We start from the raw sequence: 17,314 nt of genomic DNA, 5'->3' as shown, positions 1-17,314 counted from the left end.
AGCCATGCTCAGAATTGTTGTTTTTACTGTGCTGGCTCCAATTCCTGGTCAGAAATTCTAATGCCAGTGCCACTTAAGTTCTGGGCATCTACTGCCTTCCTCCTTCATGGTAACAAATCATTTTTGAGGAAAACCTGGATGTCTTTTGTTATCACTCAAGGAGACAGACAGTAGGTCTTACATAAGTAACCAACAGAGAGGCAGATGGAAATGCATGCCAGGACCCTCTCTCAGCGTCTGGTCCCTGATGGGAAGAGGGCACCTTTCCTGCAGAGTGGCCATGAAGTCAGGCTTCGCCACCAGGCCTCACCTGCATCACTGGGGCAAAGAGACATCTACTGAGAACTTGTTTCAGTGAATACTCCCCCCCACCCCGCCCCCACTCCTCCTCTGCCCTACTCAGTGGCAGGAGGGGAACCTTTTTGCCACTTGCCCACTTGCTCTTTCTACCTCCCCTGTGGGAGGGGGTTGGGATGCCTCTCTTCAGTGAGAAAGGAAGACAGAGCTTCCTACTTATGAACCTACAGTTTTCTCTGTGGCATTTGGCTCCAGTTAAACATTGCTGACTCACAAGGCTGTTGCTTTCCTGAATTTAGGCTGGAGAGAGCTTGAGCCATTGTGTCATGTGCATACCTGCTGAGGGGATGTGGGCTGGTCCAGCACACAGTCTCATGTATGAGAGAGAGAGAGACATGGACAGAAAATGCCACTGCCATGCCATTTCTTAGCAGCGTCTTCTTCTTCCTCTTCTTCCTCTTCTTTCTTCTTCCTCCTCCTTCTTTCTTCTTCTCCTCCTCCTTCTCTTCCTCCTCATCTTTCTCCTCCTCCTCTGCCCCCTCTCTTGTACTTAGCAGGAGGAACAGGAAAAATATTCTTTTCTTCCAGAAAAAGAGAGCTCTATAATATTTTTTAAATAGGTGATAAGGAATTAAATGATTATCTTCCTTTACTAGTTTTTAGATATTTTACACACGAGCTAAGAAAACATTTTTAATTGCCTGTATTCTCTAGTCACGTTTGAAGGAAAGAAAAACACTACAGAGGGAGCTTTTACATAGCTCATGTTTTATAAGTGTGTTACAAAGGTCAAACAGAATGTCACATAATTAAAGATGACTATAGCAATTTAAAGAATGTAATGTCCAAACAGTGCCAGATAAAAATGACAAAAAACTAAAGCTCTCAAAATGAAAGGAAAAGCAGAGAAGGGAAAACCTATTTTTCGAGATCAAAGATAGGTCAGAATTTAACAGGAAAATGTCATAAGGTATTCATTTTAGACATCTCTTCAACATAGGTAGGCATCAGTGGAGAGATGCAGAGCTCAGTACATCACAGTCCCTATGTTTCAATGCTGCAATGGAAAATCCCATGCCAAAGTGGCTGTGGATACTGATGGGTGGTGCACAGCCACTGTACTAGGGAACTCGGCTTGAAGAGGAAGTGACAGAAAAGGAAGAGCAGGTTATGCCGGCAAAGGGATCAGGGCATGGGAGAAGAAGAATAAAGGGACGAGAGAGGTGCATGGTTCGGCTTGGGAGCAGGGACTGAAAGGTGCTAGCCCTTGCACTCAAATCCCAAAGCAATCAAGAGCTGCAGGAATAAGTTCTGATCTTTTCCAGAAAGCACCAAGGTCAAGAATCCAAAGACCTTCCCTCCATACAAAATCTGTGCCCTCCTGTTTTTGGTTTCAAGCCATGCTCACAGTTAAGGCATTTTTACCATACGGGCATAAGTTCCTGGTCAGAAAATCTACTATCAGTGTCATTTTAGTGCTGGTGTCTTTGGTCTCTGAGTGGCTCTGATCTTTGTAGAACAATGGAAACTGATAGACGGGCAAATGCCATCTATGACGTATTTCTACTTCAGACCTCTTCTGTAAACTGCAAAAACATTTTATTTCCACCCAAGGAAATTTTTATGGGGTAAGTTGATAATGAATACAAGCAATTAAACAAATAATAAAAATACCAAATGAAAACTTAAAAAAAAAAAAAAAGGAAGAAAAAAAGAGCAACCTACCCCCTCCCGTCCCTGAAAAAAAAAAAAAAAAACCCTCCAATTAACAGTGGCCAGGGTCACTTTACTAACAAAATATTAATCATAAACTGGTGTCATATCCTTCCTGATAACATTACTCCAGTATGGCAGAAAAACTGGTAACTCTGGTATAACTGGGTATTTAACATGGTTTTCTATTTTTGAAGACACAAATGGATTAGAAAACAGTTGAATGAATGTATTTACAAGTTGTTTCAGGACTGGATGGGAGCTCTTGGCAGTGCAGAATCCTGTCCCGTGCATGCTGCTGTAGGCTCAGTCCCCAGCACTGCTAAAGAACACTGCCACCACCGAGGAGGCAACTACCAACTTGAAGCAGCTTCACAAAAAGCAGTTTATAGAAGAAAGCTAGAACTGTGCCCCAGCTCCAGCCTCGATCTCCCTCAGCAAATATTCTGGAAGACACGAGGGAAATGAACCTGAGGAATGACAGGACCAGGAAAAAAACAAAAAACAAGGGTGGCTAAGATGGTTCAGAGGTGAACGACGTGTGAGCACAAGGACCTGGGTTCAGATCCGCAGCACTCGATGGGCGAGGGCAAGCAGGGACATCCAGCCCAGCCCACCAGGGACACGAGACTGTCTCAAACAACAAGGTGGAGAGCAATAAAGACGATACCGGATATCTACTTCGGTCTTGCACATCTATGCTGCACACTTGTGTGAGTACCTGCACATACATATGCACACATGCACAAACACATACATTAAAAAATATACAACAAAACTATGTAATTTTGATTCCAATAAGACTGAGAATAATGAACATCTCATATTCAGATCCCTTCAGATGTCAGTAAACAGCGGAGACCAACACATCTGAATCCTTTTCTCTTATTAAAACTTTCCATGAATAAACTCTCCTTGGAAGCACAGTCAGATTTGTGTGCTTTCTCTATAGCCATCATCCTGACTGAGCTGTGCTGCTGCCTTCCTTCCTGTTTTCAGATTGGTGATACAGCCTCTGCCACAAGTGACACCATTATTCTACCTGCACCTCCCTTTGCAAATAAAAACAAAAGTGCTTCTGATAATTTTAGGATCTTTAGATGTTATGCAGTTTCATTACCACTCAGGCCTGATTGCCTTTAATCTCTTTCTCCTTCTTAGGCTGTGTACACTCCTATCTCAACAGGTAAAACATTACAGCGATGCCCCATGGCTATTGTGCACTGCTGATAGGAGTCAAAGAGAGATACTTCACTATTAAGTTATTTCCAAAACTCCACACCTGTGGTCTAATTATAAGAAAAGCCAGACAGAGTCAAATTGAGGGACATGCTACAGGATTCCTGAACAGTTCTACTCAGCACTGTCAGTCCTGGGAACAGGATGGCTGAGACCCTGTCACACAGCAGGGAAGACGAAGGCACACAGCCACAACATGCAGGGTGTCACATTAGAAGTGTGAAACAAGCAGTCTAGAGGTAAGTAAAAGCCAGCCTGTTCCATGGATGTGATGTGCTTTGCTTACTGTGGTGTCCTCTAACACCACACCAAGAAAAGTTTATGATCATTTTCTTGTAGCCATACACACCTAATTTTACTTTATAGCTCTTACTAATAGATGGAGATTACTTTAAATTTAGTTTATTATTTTGTTTTTTTGTTTTACAATACTGGGAATTGAACCCGGGGCCTCATGCTGCTACTAAGCTATATTCCCAGTAGTTTATTGTTTTGTATTTAGGAAACTTATCTACTTATCTATAGATTCAATATTGAGTGTATAACTATCAGTTGTAAATGGTAGATTTCCCCTACCTCTATTGATTGACTTTCTAGTCTTCTACAGTGGAGAACACCTCAACAAAAGGCCAATAAAGTAATGACAATGGATATTCCTAATTTGTTTCTGCTAACAAAGATGTGCTCTTGTTAGACAAGGAAGTGATCACTATTCTCAGGCTGTTTGCTTGTATGATTTCCAGTAAATTTTGCTAAACATTTTTCTTTTTGTTGAGATAGTATTTGATCATTCTGAAGTCTGTGACAGTGACAATTAAAAAAAGTAACTCAAATGTTATCCTGATAGGGCATTCCATATATGTATATGCACATAATTTTCCTCATTGTGAACATTTGTAAAATTATTAATTTTCTTCCTGCACATTTATTGTATAGCTAATACTCATTCTGGTTTTTGGTGTCTGTGTTTGGACTGCTTATTGCCTTTTTATTTGGTCCTAGATATGGCAGTCCATTTAATGCGTTGGGTGATTGTTTTCCTCATTCTAGATTTTGCCTAAGACTAGAATGTTTATGTCCTTGAATGTTGAGTAGAACTCATGATGCCATGTGCAGGTTCCATGCATGAAATACACACTAGTATATAGAAAACCTTGCTGTTATTTCTTTGGTACCCAGCCACATACAGGCTCATGTAAGGAGCTGTGTGATCAGGCTACAGAACATTCCCTAAGTCCCCAGGGCTAGTCAGCTACTATCATACTCTCCCTCAGGTCCTCATAAGCAAGGCTCTGTTATTTATTAAAAGGTTTCCAAGACAGGCATGGTGGCCCATGCCTGTAATTCCAGCACTTGGGAGGCAGAGGCAGGCAGATCTCTGTGAGTTCAAGGCCAGCCTAGTCTATAAAGCGATTCTAGGACAGCCAAGGCTATACAGAGAAACCCTGTCTCGAAAAACAAAACAAAACAAACAAAACAAACAAACAAACAAACAAACAAAAGGTTTCCTTATTAGAAACGTCAAATACAATCATTTAGGATGTACCTTTGGAAACCGACTTCTTTCTTTCAGCACAGTGCTGTTGAGAGCTGTCTAACTTGCTGCCCATGCCAACAGTGTGACCTTTATTATACTGTCATGCTGCAGGGCTATAAACAGTTTCCTTACCTTTCACCTGTGAAGGGTGGTGGGTTCTCATATTTAATTTTAGGTGCACCTGACTTTCTGTGGAAGACTGGTCGACTTTCTACCTAAATGATGCAGCCCGTGTTGAGAGTGGCATGTTGAAGGCCTCTGTGGCTATTATGTTGCTGTGTTTTCCTCCAGCCCTATTACTTGCTTAAGGTATTTGCTAATGTATTTTCAAAGTTTTAAAAATACTTATTTATTTAGTAAGTATGCACTTGCATGTGTGCCACAGTTTGTGTGGAAATCAGAAGAAAACTTCTGGAGTTGGCGCCTTCCCACCATGTGAGTCCTGTTGGATCCTTAGGGTCAGGCTTTCTTGCTTACCCTGCTGACACAGTTTTGAAAATGTATTCTAGATCTGGGAAGGGGTTTAAAGTTTACTTCCTGTATTGTCCTTGGCTGGTGTCTTAGTTTGAGTGGGACCCCTGGGCCCAAATCTGCCTATCATATTGTTCTACTTGTAGGTTTCTAGGACCCTCTGTATCCTTTTATTTTGCTATTCTCCCATGTGTCTCTCATTTAGAGTCCCAATAGGATGTCCTCCCCTCTGTCCCAGTTTCCTGGTAAGTGAAGGCTTTCTAGCCAATGGTCAGAATAATCTCCACAGTTGAGTGGAGAGTGTGATATGACTTTCTCACGTACTCTGGTGCCTCACATTTGACCATGTCCCCTGGAGGGGGAGACCTGGTGGCACTCAGAGGAAGGACAGCAGGTTGCCAAGAAGAGACTTGATACCCTATGAGAATATACAGGGGGAGGTAATCCCCCTCAGGAACAGTCATAGGGGAGGGGAATAATGGGAAAATGGGGGGGGGGGAGGGAGGAATGGGAGGATACAAGGGATGGGATAAACATTGAGATGTAACAAGAATAAATTAATTAAAAAAAAAAAAGAAAATGTATTCTATCATTAAGTGACAACTCTGTCTGCAGGGACAGTGTCTATTTTACATTCCATTGTTCTGATCACCATTCTTATGAAGTATTTTTCCATCATATCTCTTTGAGCCTTTGTCCTGGAAGCTAAAGTGCATTGAATAAATAAACACTTGGACTAAAAAAAAAAAATCAGTATTGTCTAGTTAGAGCTGAAGCCACTCACACTGAATCATTCACAAATAAGGCTTGAGAGGGCCACTCTGTGAAGCACTTCTACTGCTCTGTATTCATTTGTTCTTGCTGTCTGCCTTTGTTGTTTGATCTTTCAACCTGAGTGTACTTTGATTTTTTTGTTGTTGTTGTTGTTTGTTTGTTTCATGTATCTTCTGTAAGTTTTGTACAGGACAGCTTTGCTGGGTATAGTATCTTGGTTGGCAGTGCTGGTCTTTCAGCACCTGTACAATATATTATCCCACTTTATCCTTTTCTGTTTAGAAATTTCACAGACTGGTTTAGTTTCCCTCATTTGTAGTGAGCATTTTAATTTTGGTGCTTTCGACATCCTCTCTTGCTTGGCTCTCTTTTTTGACAATTGGTCTCTTGGAATAGTGCTCAGCTGACTTTGGGGCAGCCTCAGCAGGCTGCTGTGCTGTCGTTCTTTTGCCCTGTCTGGAACTGTGCCTGCAGGAGTGAGCACTGTGTTTGGTACTGACATGTCACATCTTCATCAGTTCTGCAAAGTTCTTAGCTGTTACGGCTTCAGATACAGCTGTTGCTTATCCTCTCATTACCTGACGTTCACAAACACATTAGACCTTGATGCTCCTGGACTTCCTGTGTCTGTCTGGATTTCACTGTGTGTCTTCTCTACCTTATCTACTCTTTAACTCTATTTAACCTGCTGTTAAATTAATTTTGGGTTGTTACCACTTAAGATTTAGAAATTATACTGTTTTCTTTTTTACCATTTTCATTTACTAAACTTCTTTTAGATAATGCTGCACACACTACTGTCGCCCCAGCTCTTCCACTCGCATGCCCGTCTTCCCTCCTGCCCACACATCTCTTTCCCGTTTCTGTTTATTCTTCTACATTGTGCCCCTGAGATCAACCAGGGCTGTCTGCGTGACCAAAAGTTTGGAACTAATAATTTATGATATTGTAGCTAATTAAAATAAGACAGGGCATGTCATAATTAGAATAGACTGAGTTAACTTTTGCTTCCTTTTCTTTCTCATGTTCCCATCTACTTACTAAATTATTGGGAGATTTCTGTAGCCCTCTGATGAAAGGCTTGCTGAATGGATACGGATGCTTGCAATACCTATACTTTAAATTCAAACATGGCTTAAGATTCTTTCGGTTACCACTCAGTAACGTGAACTGGCGCTCGACACTATGCATAAGAGTGAGTATGGTAACCGCTTCTCAGACAGCCTCCACTTCCTGCTGCCCAGCCCAGGCAAGGTTAGCTTGCTAACTCTGTAGGCCACAGATAGTAGGGAGCTTTGTTTTCAGTTCACAGTTTACTAAAAACATCCCACATTATTTATTTTAGTTGTTTGTATATTGAATTATTTTTTACATTAAAATGCCAGTCATTACTTTATAAATATATTGTTAATTTGGATATTACCATATGAAACTAAAGGTAGATACAAGTATTTCAACATATGTGGGAAGCTCAGCCTTGGTTAGAAAATTTTATTAAATTCCATGTTCAGGTACTCTGCAAACTGTCAAAACCACATCATTCTGATTCAAAGCCTATTTAAAAAAATTAAGTAGGACATCTAATATTGGTTAATATACAAATAATTTTACTGTTTATTTAAAATTTCTACCCAAGTTGTCCTTTCACTTAATACATTTTTAAAAGCATAAAAGAAGGAGGATTTTGTAAGGTGCTCCACTCACCATCGTCTTGCCAGCAGCTCTTGGCACTGGCCCCCCTGTCACTGCCTCCTGGTAACACTGTCTGGTCTGCGGGCAGGTCATCATCTGGCACACCGCCTTCACAGTCAGCTGCATCTGTGATGCTTTCTTCTTCCACAATATGGAGTTTGTCTTCATCGTCGGAATCTGAATTTGCTTCTACCACAGTATTATAATTTGTAACTGTAAAACAAAGGAAAGAATAATCAAGATACAAATTAACTTAAAAACAGATGGCAATTTAATAATATTTATAAACCATGATTAATAAGCAACTCATTTGATAACACATCTAGGTACTAGATGGTCACAGTTACAAATAATAGCATCTGCACTTATTGAAAACTCAATCATGTACTGATGTTTTGCAAATATTAGTTCATTTAATTCTTACAATTTTAAAACAGCGTGAGACACAGAGCCCTCCCAGCTACTGCTTACACTCCTGTTCCACATGTAAGAGAGCCAGGGGGAGAGAGGGCGTGATGCCGCTGGCATGCAGCCAACAGGTCACAGGACCAGGGCTGGGAGCCCAACAGTCTGTCCATGTTCTGTGCTCTCAAATTATGTTGCCCATACTCGTCACCTGCTTTGAGCTTATTGTGAACAATATTTCCAGGCACATGTAGGCCATCTTTCCTAGTGAAATGCATCCATCATCAAAGTCACTCTAAGAAAGGATTGTCAGCCACATGCATTCGTATTAATCTCACAGTGTCTTTAGAAAGTATCAACTAATTTGGTCAAATTTATATATAATAACATTTCTAACTAATTTTAATGAATTTAATATCATAATTATAACCAATTGTTTTTAATGGCCTCCATACTTTGTAGAGCCTGTGAGATATAGTTGATGATAAACAATTTTAAACAATCTAGTAAAAATGAGGTTTTCCTTTGGAGAGTACATCAATTGCTCTGGGGGCATGGTTAGTATCTAACAGGGCGAAGGCACTGGAGGACCTCGTTTCAACTATTTTAACAAAGATCATTATTTGCCACATTTGAGAGGAAGGGAGCAAAAGATGTTCAGCTCAGTCTAGATAGCCAATGCTGTTACCGACCGGTATTTTTCCCTTAACTCTCTATCAGCTAGCCACTCTTGTGAGAACCCACATAAATGGTCAGATGGCAGGCACATCACACCCCACATGAGCCATGCACGTACTTGTGTGCATGTGATCCCATACCATACCAACCACCCCGACACACACACACACACACACACACACACACACACACACCTGACAACATGAGGAAACACAATTGAAAGTGTAGTTAAACAAATAAAGGTGAGAGAAAACAAGCAAAACCTCCAGAATTGTAGGCTGTAGGAAGACCCAGTATGTTCAAACACTACTCAAGGCACCACTGCACTAGTATCAGGATTTTTTTTTTCACATTTTGGGTCCAAAGAAAACATTGTTATATTTCATCTAGATCTCTTTTCTAAGAGCAAATGATTTTCTCTCATTATAAAATTCTTGTTCATCATAAAAGAATTAAAACTTTTAAAATAAGCAAAATCATCCATTTCCCCTCAACTTATATATATTTATCTTATTATAAAGGTAAAAATAGCCAAGCATATTGCTTCAGTACTGGGCACACATGGCACTGGTCACTATCACACACCTTGTCCTATTCAGCTGTAATCTAAGCCCTACATTGCTTGTGCCAGATATGTACTATAAACACACACACACACACACACACACACACATCTTAGCCTACTGTTTGCCTGCTTTCTGTCTGTGTGCCTGAGATTCAGTTTCCCCTGAGCAGAGACAAGCTTCTCCCTGGATTTAATGGAGTTTGTCACTGGCATGGACATGATCTGCTGATATGATTGGCTACGAACCATCTCCAGAGGCTTGTACACTGAAAGGACAGACATTGAGAGGACTCTTTTGAAGGCTGTGGATATGGGTGGGTGGGGCGGGGCAGTCCTGATGCCTCCTTGTTGTGTCCTTGGCTTCCTGTACAGCAGGAAGTGTGGACCGCTGGGCAGCATGCTCCTGACGCTACAGCGTTTGCCTAGATGCACGAGGCCAACCAGTAATGGAATGTTGACACATTGAGGCAATCAGTTTTCCTCCTTGAGGTTGTTTCTGTCAGGAATTTGGCCAAAGTGACAGAAAAACCACCAGCGTAATGGGCATCTCTTATACAGGGTTATCAGAGAGTTTGTGGGATTGGGGCGGTTAGATCCGGGGTAAAGTGTGCTGGGTAGATAGTGTTCATATGTCAAGTTTCAAAGTGACCTCTTACATGTTCCTCAGATATTACTGGAGAGAGCCTATGGGAATCCCCTGTGACAGGCCAGAGCATGTAGCTGGGAAGTTCCTCTGTGCTGTATGCAACCCCATGGGAAGGTAGGAAGGTGATTCTCAAAACTAGCCATGGCTCTCCTGATGCGCCCTTACCAACAGCAAGGTGCAGCCATACATGGACACGAAATGGGGACTCTGCAGATGGCAAACTGTGCTGTTAGCGCTCATCCTGACTATCCAGCTCTCCTCATCAGTAACTGCTACATGTGTTGGTAAAGGCATTTGATAGCTAGGTAAACAAGCCAACTGTGAGTAAGGCTCAGCACCAATGCTGGCTACGCAGGAGAGCGAGCTGACTGTAGAGCTCTCACTATTCTGTGCACAGTGCGAGTACATACGTGCACAGCTCAGGAGAGCGAGCTGATTTCAGAGCTCTCACTATGCTTGTGCACAGTGAGAGTACACACGTGCACAGCTCAGGAAAGCGAGCTGATTGCAGGGCTCTCACTATTCTGTGCACAGTGAGAGTACACACGTGCACAGCTCAGGAAAGCGAGCTGACTGCAGAGCTGTCACTATTCTGTGCACAGTGCGAGTACACACGTGCACGCTCAGGAGAACGAGCTGATGCAGAGCTCTCACTATGCTTGTGCACAGTGGGAGTACACACGCGCACAGCTCAGGAGAGCGAGCTGCTATTGCAGAGCTCTCACTATTCTGTGCACAGTGAGAGTACACATGCGCACAGCTCAGGAGAGCGAGCTGACTGCAGAGCTGTCACTATGCTTGTGCACAGTGAGAGTACACACGTGCACAGCTCAGGAGAGCGAGCTGATTGCAGAGCTCTCACTATTCTGTGCACAGTGAGAGTACACACGTGCACAGCTCAGGAGAGCGAGCTGACTGCAGAGCTGTCATTATGCTTGTGCACAGTGAGAGTACACACGTGCACAGCTCAGGAAAGCGAGCTGACTGCAGAGCTGTCACTATTCTGTGCACAGTGCGAGTACACACGTGCACAGCTCAGGAGAACGAGCTGACTGCAGAGCTCTCACTATTCTGTGCACAGTGCGAGTACACACGTGCACAGCTCAGGAGAACGAGCTGACTGCAGAGCTCTCACTATGCTTGTGCACAGTGAAAGTACACACGCGCACAGCTCAGGAGAGCGAGCTGACTGCAGAGCTCTCACTATTCTGTGCACAGTGAGAGTACACACGCGCACAGCTCAGGAGCACGAGCTGACTGCAGAGCTCTCACTATTCTGTGCACAGTGGGAGTACACACGCGCACAGCTCAATTTTCTACTCCTTATTCAACAGACGCGCTGGTGCAGCTTTGGGACCCCATGTTGCCATCATTTCCTGTTGGTGCTGTCCTTACTTTTTGATGGAGTAATGTTCCCTTTAGCATTATCACAGTTAGTTTTGTTAGCTGCAGGTGGTTTGGCCAACTTTTGATTATGCGTTTAGTGCATTATAACTAGAGTGTTTTAGACTTGGAAGTTTCCTCTCAAACTTTAGGGTATAAGTGCATTATATTTTAAATATTCACTTGTATATCTTGTATTTTTAGAATCCCTTGTAACGCAGACTGCAGGGTGTTCCAAAGGCCACCTACCACTTTCTAGGGATTTCCTGTTCCCCAGTATGATCTGCTACTGTGATATAAAAAACAAGCTGAACAGATAAAACACAGAAACAACATATATAAAAGACTACAGAGCATATTTCGATATGTAGCATAAAACTGGAAAACCGCCCAAACTTCCAAACTTTATTGCTTACAACAGAGAAAAAAAAAAAAAAAAAAAAAAAAGCAGAAAAAAGACCGATAACTGTTTGCAAGGTGTGTTTTTCTTTCTTTTATGTTTTCTAGCTTTTGCCTCAGTTACCCAGACAGAGAAATCAATTAGTTTCCTGACCACAGTCAATTTTCCTGGTTTTCTGGATCTGCTCTTTTAGAGCTCATGGACTGTAAAGTTTTCCTAAAGCCCCACCTAAGCACACAGAGCAGTACAGGCCCTGTCAGAGTCTAGAGACCATGGGACTTTGATTAAAATAAAGTAGCATGCATCCTGGTGAAAGAAGCATCCTTCTTTTATCCTCTTCCATGACATATGCTTACAGCAGTCAGTTATAGCTCACTTCATAAACTGTGTTCTGTGTGGGGCTCTCAAAAGATTTGACAACAATAAAGGTCTCGAAACCAGGGCAACCAAAAACTTATTTTACAAGCAGATGCAGAATGAAGCGATGGTGCTTCGGGGAGTGCAAGTATGTCCACACTGCAGCAGGACCATCACCACAGCAACATGGCATGTGTTGCACAGGTGTCACTGAAATACCTCAGATCACATTTGAGACTAGTGTACTTCTAAACGGCATTGTAGAAACCAAGATTTTTGTGCACACAGAAGAATACCATTACTCCTTAGCACTCAACAATCAATTCAGTATTACCCTTGGAGTGTGCTGTGTTTGATTTTTAAAATTGCCATCTGAGTTGCTGATTTGAGTTCTTGAAGAAAATGGTAAATAGTTTTTGGCTTGAGATTAGGACTGAGTTTCCTATAGATTCTGAGAGCGCTGTACCATCTCCTACTATTTTGTACACTATGCTTATGTGAATCCGCACTCACAGAATCGGCAACTATAAACATCAGAATTATGATGACCTCTAGACACCACCGAGGATGCTGTGCATCCTGAAATACCAAACACTCAGCTAAGATTTCATTTCCATGTAAAAAGAAATAAGAATATCAAGCGCATTAGCAAGTTTCTCTTGTCTTTAGGCAGTGAGAAAATTTTATGTATGTCATAGAATTGTTTTAAAACACAGTCTTTGTGATTTGTTTTCAGCAAATCCTTGATTTGTACACCTAATGTGGTGGTTTGAACAGGATTAACATTTGGTCTTCTGTTGGTGGCACGCTCTGGAAAGCACAGCCGTGCTGGAGGAAGTGGACCCTGGGTACTGGTTTGGGAGTTTAATGTTTTGTGCCTCTTCCTGTTTGCTATCTCTGGTTGTAATAAGAGATGTGAGCTTCCAGCTTCCTGCTCGAGCCACTGTGCCCAGCCCTGCCATGCCTCCACACCATCACTGTGCCCAGCCCTGCCATGCCTCCACACCATCACTGTGCCCAGCCCTGCCATGCCTCCACACCATCACTGTGCCCACCCCTGCCATGCCTCCACACCATCACTGTGCCCACCCCTGCCATGCCTTCACACCATCACTGTGCCCACCCCTGCCATGCCTCCGCACCATCACTGTGCCCAGCCCTGCCATGCCTCCACACCATCACTGTGCCCACCCCTGCCATGCCTCCACACCATCACTGTGCCCACCCCTGCCATGCCTCTGCACCATCACTGTGCCCACCCCTGCCATGCCTCCGCACCATCACTGTGCCCACCCCTGCCATGCCTCTACACCATCACTGTGCCCAGCCCTGCCATGCCTCCACACCATCACTGTGCCCACCTCTGTCATGCCTCCACACCATCACTGTGCCCACCTCTGCCATGCCTCCACACCATCACTGTGCCCAGCCCTGCCATGCCTCCACACCATCACTGTGCCCAGCCCTGCCATGCCTCCGCACCATCACTGTGCCCACCTCTGCCATGCCTCTGCATCATCACTGTGCCCAGCCCTGCCATGCCTCCACACCATCACTGTGCCCACCCCTGCCATGCCTCCACACCATCACTGTGCCCAGCCCTGCCATGCCTCCACACCATCACTGTGCCCACCCTGCCATGTCTCCACACCATCACTGTGCCCACCCCTGCCATGCCTCCACACCATCACTGTGCCCAGCCCTGCCATGCCTCCACACCATCACTGTGCCCAGCCCTGCCATGCCTCTGCACCATCACTGTGCCCAGCCCTGCCATGCCTCCGCACCATCACTGTGCCCAGCCCTGCCATGCCTCCGCACCATCACTGTGCCCAGCCCTGCCATGCCTCCACACCATCACTGTGCCCAGCCCTGCCATGCCTCTACACCATCACTGTGCCCAGCCCTGCCATGCCTTCACACCATCACTGTGCCCACCCCTGCCATGCCTCTGCACCATCACTGTGCCCACCCCTGCCATGCCTCCACACCATCACTGTGCCCAGCCCCTGCCATGCCTCTGCACCATCACTGTGCCCAGCCCTGCCATGCCTCCACACCATCACTGTGCCCAGCCCTGCCATGCCTCCACACCATCACTGTGCCCACCTCTGCCATGTCTCCACACCATCACTGTGCCCAGCCCTGCCATGCCTCCACACCATCACTGTGCCCACCTCTGCCATGCCTCTGCACCATCACTGTGCCCACCCCTGCCATGCCTCTGCACCATCACTGTGCCCACCCCTGCCATGCCTCTGCACCATCACTGTGCCCACCCCCACCAAGCCTCCACAACATCACAGTCTCTTATCTCTCTGAACTGTAACTCCAAATAAATCCTTCCTTTTTTAAGTTGCTGTTGATTATGATGTTTTACCATAGCACAGAAAACTAAACAAATTACCTACTTTCTATAGTTATATACTTGGGTCATGTAAAAATATCCTGGGTAAAAAGGGTCAAGAGTGGAGACATTTATGCAGCCTTGCTGTATAAGGCATAATAATTCACTACAAACACACCATGTGTATCATCAAGCCAGTGTTACCACCTCCATGTGTTTGTGAACCCTGCAACTCTTCTCTGAGTCATTCTGAAACACTGCTGTAGATCAGACGTGGCCTACTGTGCTACAGGGCAATACAGTTACTTCCTCTCCTCTAAGTATATTTTGGTCCCTTAATCACCAGTAAGAAAGGTAGATTCTCAGTTACAGGTGATCATCCTGATGTTGAATCTAGTTAAAACAATGGATATGAAGAAAGCAAGGCTAAAAGAAAGGACAGTTTTTTTCAAATCTTCATACATGGGACCGGAGAGATGGTTCAGTGGTTAAACATACTGGCTGCTCTTCCATTGGACCTGGGTTAGGTTCCCAGCACCCATGTAGTGGCTCAAAACTGTCCATACCCCCACTTCCTGGGTATCCAAAGCCCTCTTCTGGACTCCCTGAGCACTGCACACGCACAGTGCACAGACATGCATGCAGGCAAAACATCCCCATGTGTAAAATAATAAAATAAAAATCTTTAAAATGGCTTACCATATGTAACATGGCTTTTAGTAGGAAATGGAAAACATTCAATGCATCCTTATCATCACCATGTGGCTAAGGACCACGGACTTAGAGAGAGTTCTTGGTATTACATAAGGATCTGTGTTTGCTGTGGCTGCCGCCACTTCCCTCTCCTCTCTGAATCTTTAGTGCAACCCCAACGATCAGGCACTAGTGCATCTCTCTTTCATCTACAAATGCTTAGAGGCAGCGAGAGGCCTGCCCGAGGTTAGGCAGTCCTACAGCGCAGAGCTGCACTCAAGCACTGCAGACTACTGTGTGTGAGCCTCCTGACTGAAGACTGTTAGTAACTTATGGACACTGTTAAATACATTTGCTTCTTCTCTGCCCTAGGACTCCTCAGCTCTACAATGAACAACTTGCTGTTGAAAACATTTTCAAATGACAAAATAATTTTAAGCAAAGGATTTCACAATAATCTAACAGTATACTATTGAGTAATGTCATCATTATAGCCAATAATCATTTTAAAAAGTCCCAAGTCACTCAGTTTCTTGCACATAGTATTGTATTAACTACACCAATTAAAATTCTCTATAAGCCCCTTTCTTAAGCGATATAGTGATGGATGATGACAATGAAAATATTCAATAGATTACAGGCATATGGTTTCAGAATGAAGCAAGGTAACTGCAACCTCGGTCACTGCCTGATCACTTCTGTGCATCATAAGGGAAGAACGTCACCATAATGACTCACTGTGAACGGGAACAGCACTCAGCCAGCACAGAGGAGACACTTGGAGGTGGGAGAGGAAAGATTAACTTTGTAGTTTTTGTTAGACATATATGAAACAAGCTAAGGCTATGTTCTAACATATGCTTTGGTATGCAAAGGCTTTCCTTTCTAGAGGTTTTTCAATATGTGAGGACATTAATTTGTGCGTAAGTATATCTTATCCATTCCCATCTAGCTCCTTAAAATACTTATGTGCATAGCAGAAAGATAAAATATTACTTAGGAAGGTCTTGTTAGTGATCTTTTCAAACAAAGACTGCGTCTAACAAAGCAGCTCTGTGTTCACTGGACTAGCTACGGTCATGAGGTAAGAGACATCTAGAAAAGCTCAAGAGTGTTTTACATGTGCCAAGAACAACACGAATTTAGGTAAGTGTACTATGAAGGAAAAGGTGGAGAAATTGACTGTGAAATTCTATTAATAGGGATGAAAATATATATGTGACATACATATACACATATGCATATGGGTGTGGGGTGGATGTGCCTGTGTATACATGTCTGACATTGTAAAGATGGTATCTTGGGTTCTGCCTTCTGTACGATAGGTGCTGAATCATTTGTAGGACTGAATATGGGGCCACACTTTTCTCAGTGAAGAAACAAGACAGTATAAGTAAATGTTATTGGTAATTCCAGAAAAGGGGATGAGAGAGCTTCTGCCAATCAGATACAATAAATAAACACACAGAAGGAAAAGGAGAGACCATTTGATGAGTCACGGGCAAGGAGAAAGCTCTGCATATGACAGTATTCCAGGAGAGAGACACACACACCTACTGTACTAGGAACACACTGAAAATATGACTTGACTTGGCCTCTTACCTCAAATACAAGTAACACTAACTTATTATCGACATATATTTCACTATATAATAAAGTAATAGCATGGATACTTAAAGTTATACATAGGTAACAGAATAATGTACAAGGTGTATATTATTCAAGTTAAAAAAAAAACCCAAAGGTATGCATCAAACTAGTTTTAGAGCACCCAAGTGACTTTAAATCACATAGTAGATACTGTACATATTCAATTGAACAGCAATCATAAAATATTTGTATATATTCAAAGCATCTTTGAAACATAACTCCAATGAGAGGCGAGGAGTGCGGCTCGTCCCCTGCGGAGCCTGGCGGTTTCCCTGTCTTCATACACCGGCTGTTAATAGAATGGAGACTGAGAGGCACAGGCGCACGGTTGCCATTGCTTACAGAATCCTAGCTTTCATTTTTCCTTGTCCCTCATTACATAGGAAATACTGGGAATTCACAAGATTTGTCTTCTGCACTCTCTCACTCTGGTCTTTTCTCACCCTCCACACGTCCTCCAACTGCAC

The 17,314-nt window shown here is 43.4% G+C and overlaps 1 protein-coding gene across 3 annotated transcripts in view; it reads right to left on the bottom strand.

Moving 5' to 3' along the window:
* Nucleotides 1-17,314, bottom strand: part of Zeb1 (zinc finger E-box binding homeobox 1) — a 170,518-nt gene that overhangs the window by 41,880 nt on the left and 111,324 nt on the right. For all 3 annotated transcript variants that reach the window (XM_051151173.1, XM_051151175.1, XM_051151174.1), the window contains exon 2: nt 7,736-7,936. In XM_051151173.1, the coding sequence (XP_051007130.1) occupies nt 7,736-7,936 (201 nt within the window). The remainder of the gene's footprint in view (nt 1-7,735; nt 7,937-17,314) is intronic.

The sequence above is a fragment of the Acomys russatus genome, chromosome 9 (assembly GCF_903995435.1).
Source record: "Acomys russatus chromosome 9, mAcoRus1.1, whole genome shotgun sequence".
In the NCBI taxonomy this organism is placed as follows: Eukaryota; Metazoa; Chordata; class Mammalia; order Rodentia; family Muridae; genus Acomys; species Acomys russatus.
Note: the sequence above shows the minus strand (reverse complement) of the source record. Positions and strands in the feature narration are given on the sequence as shown.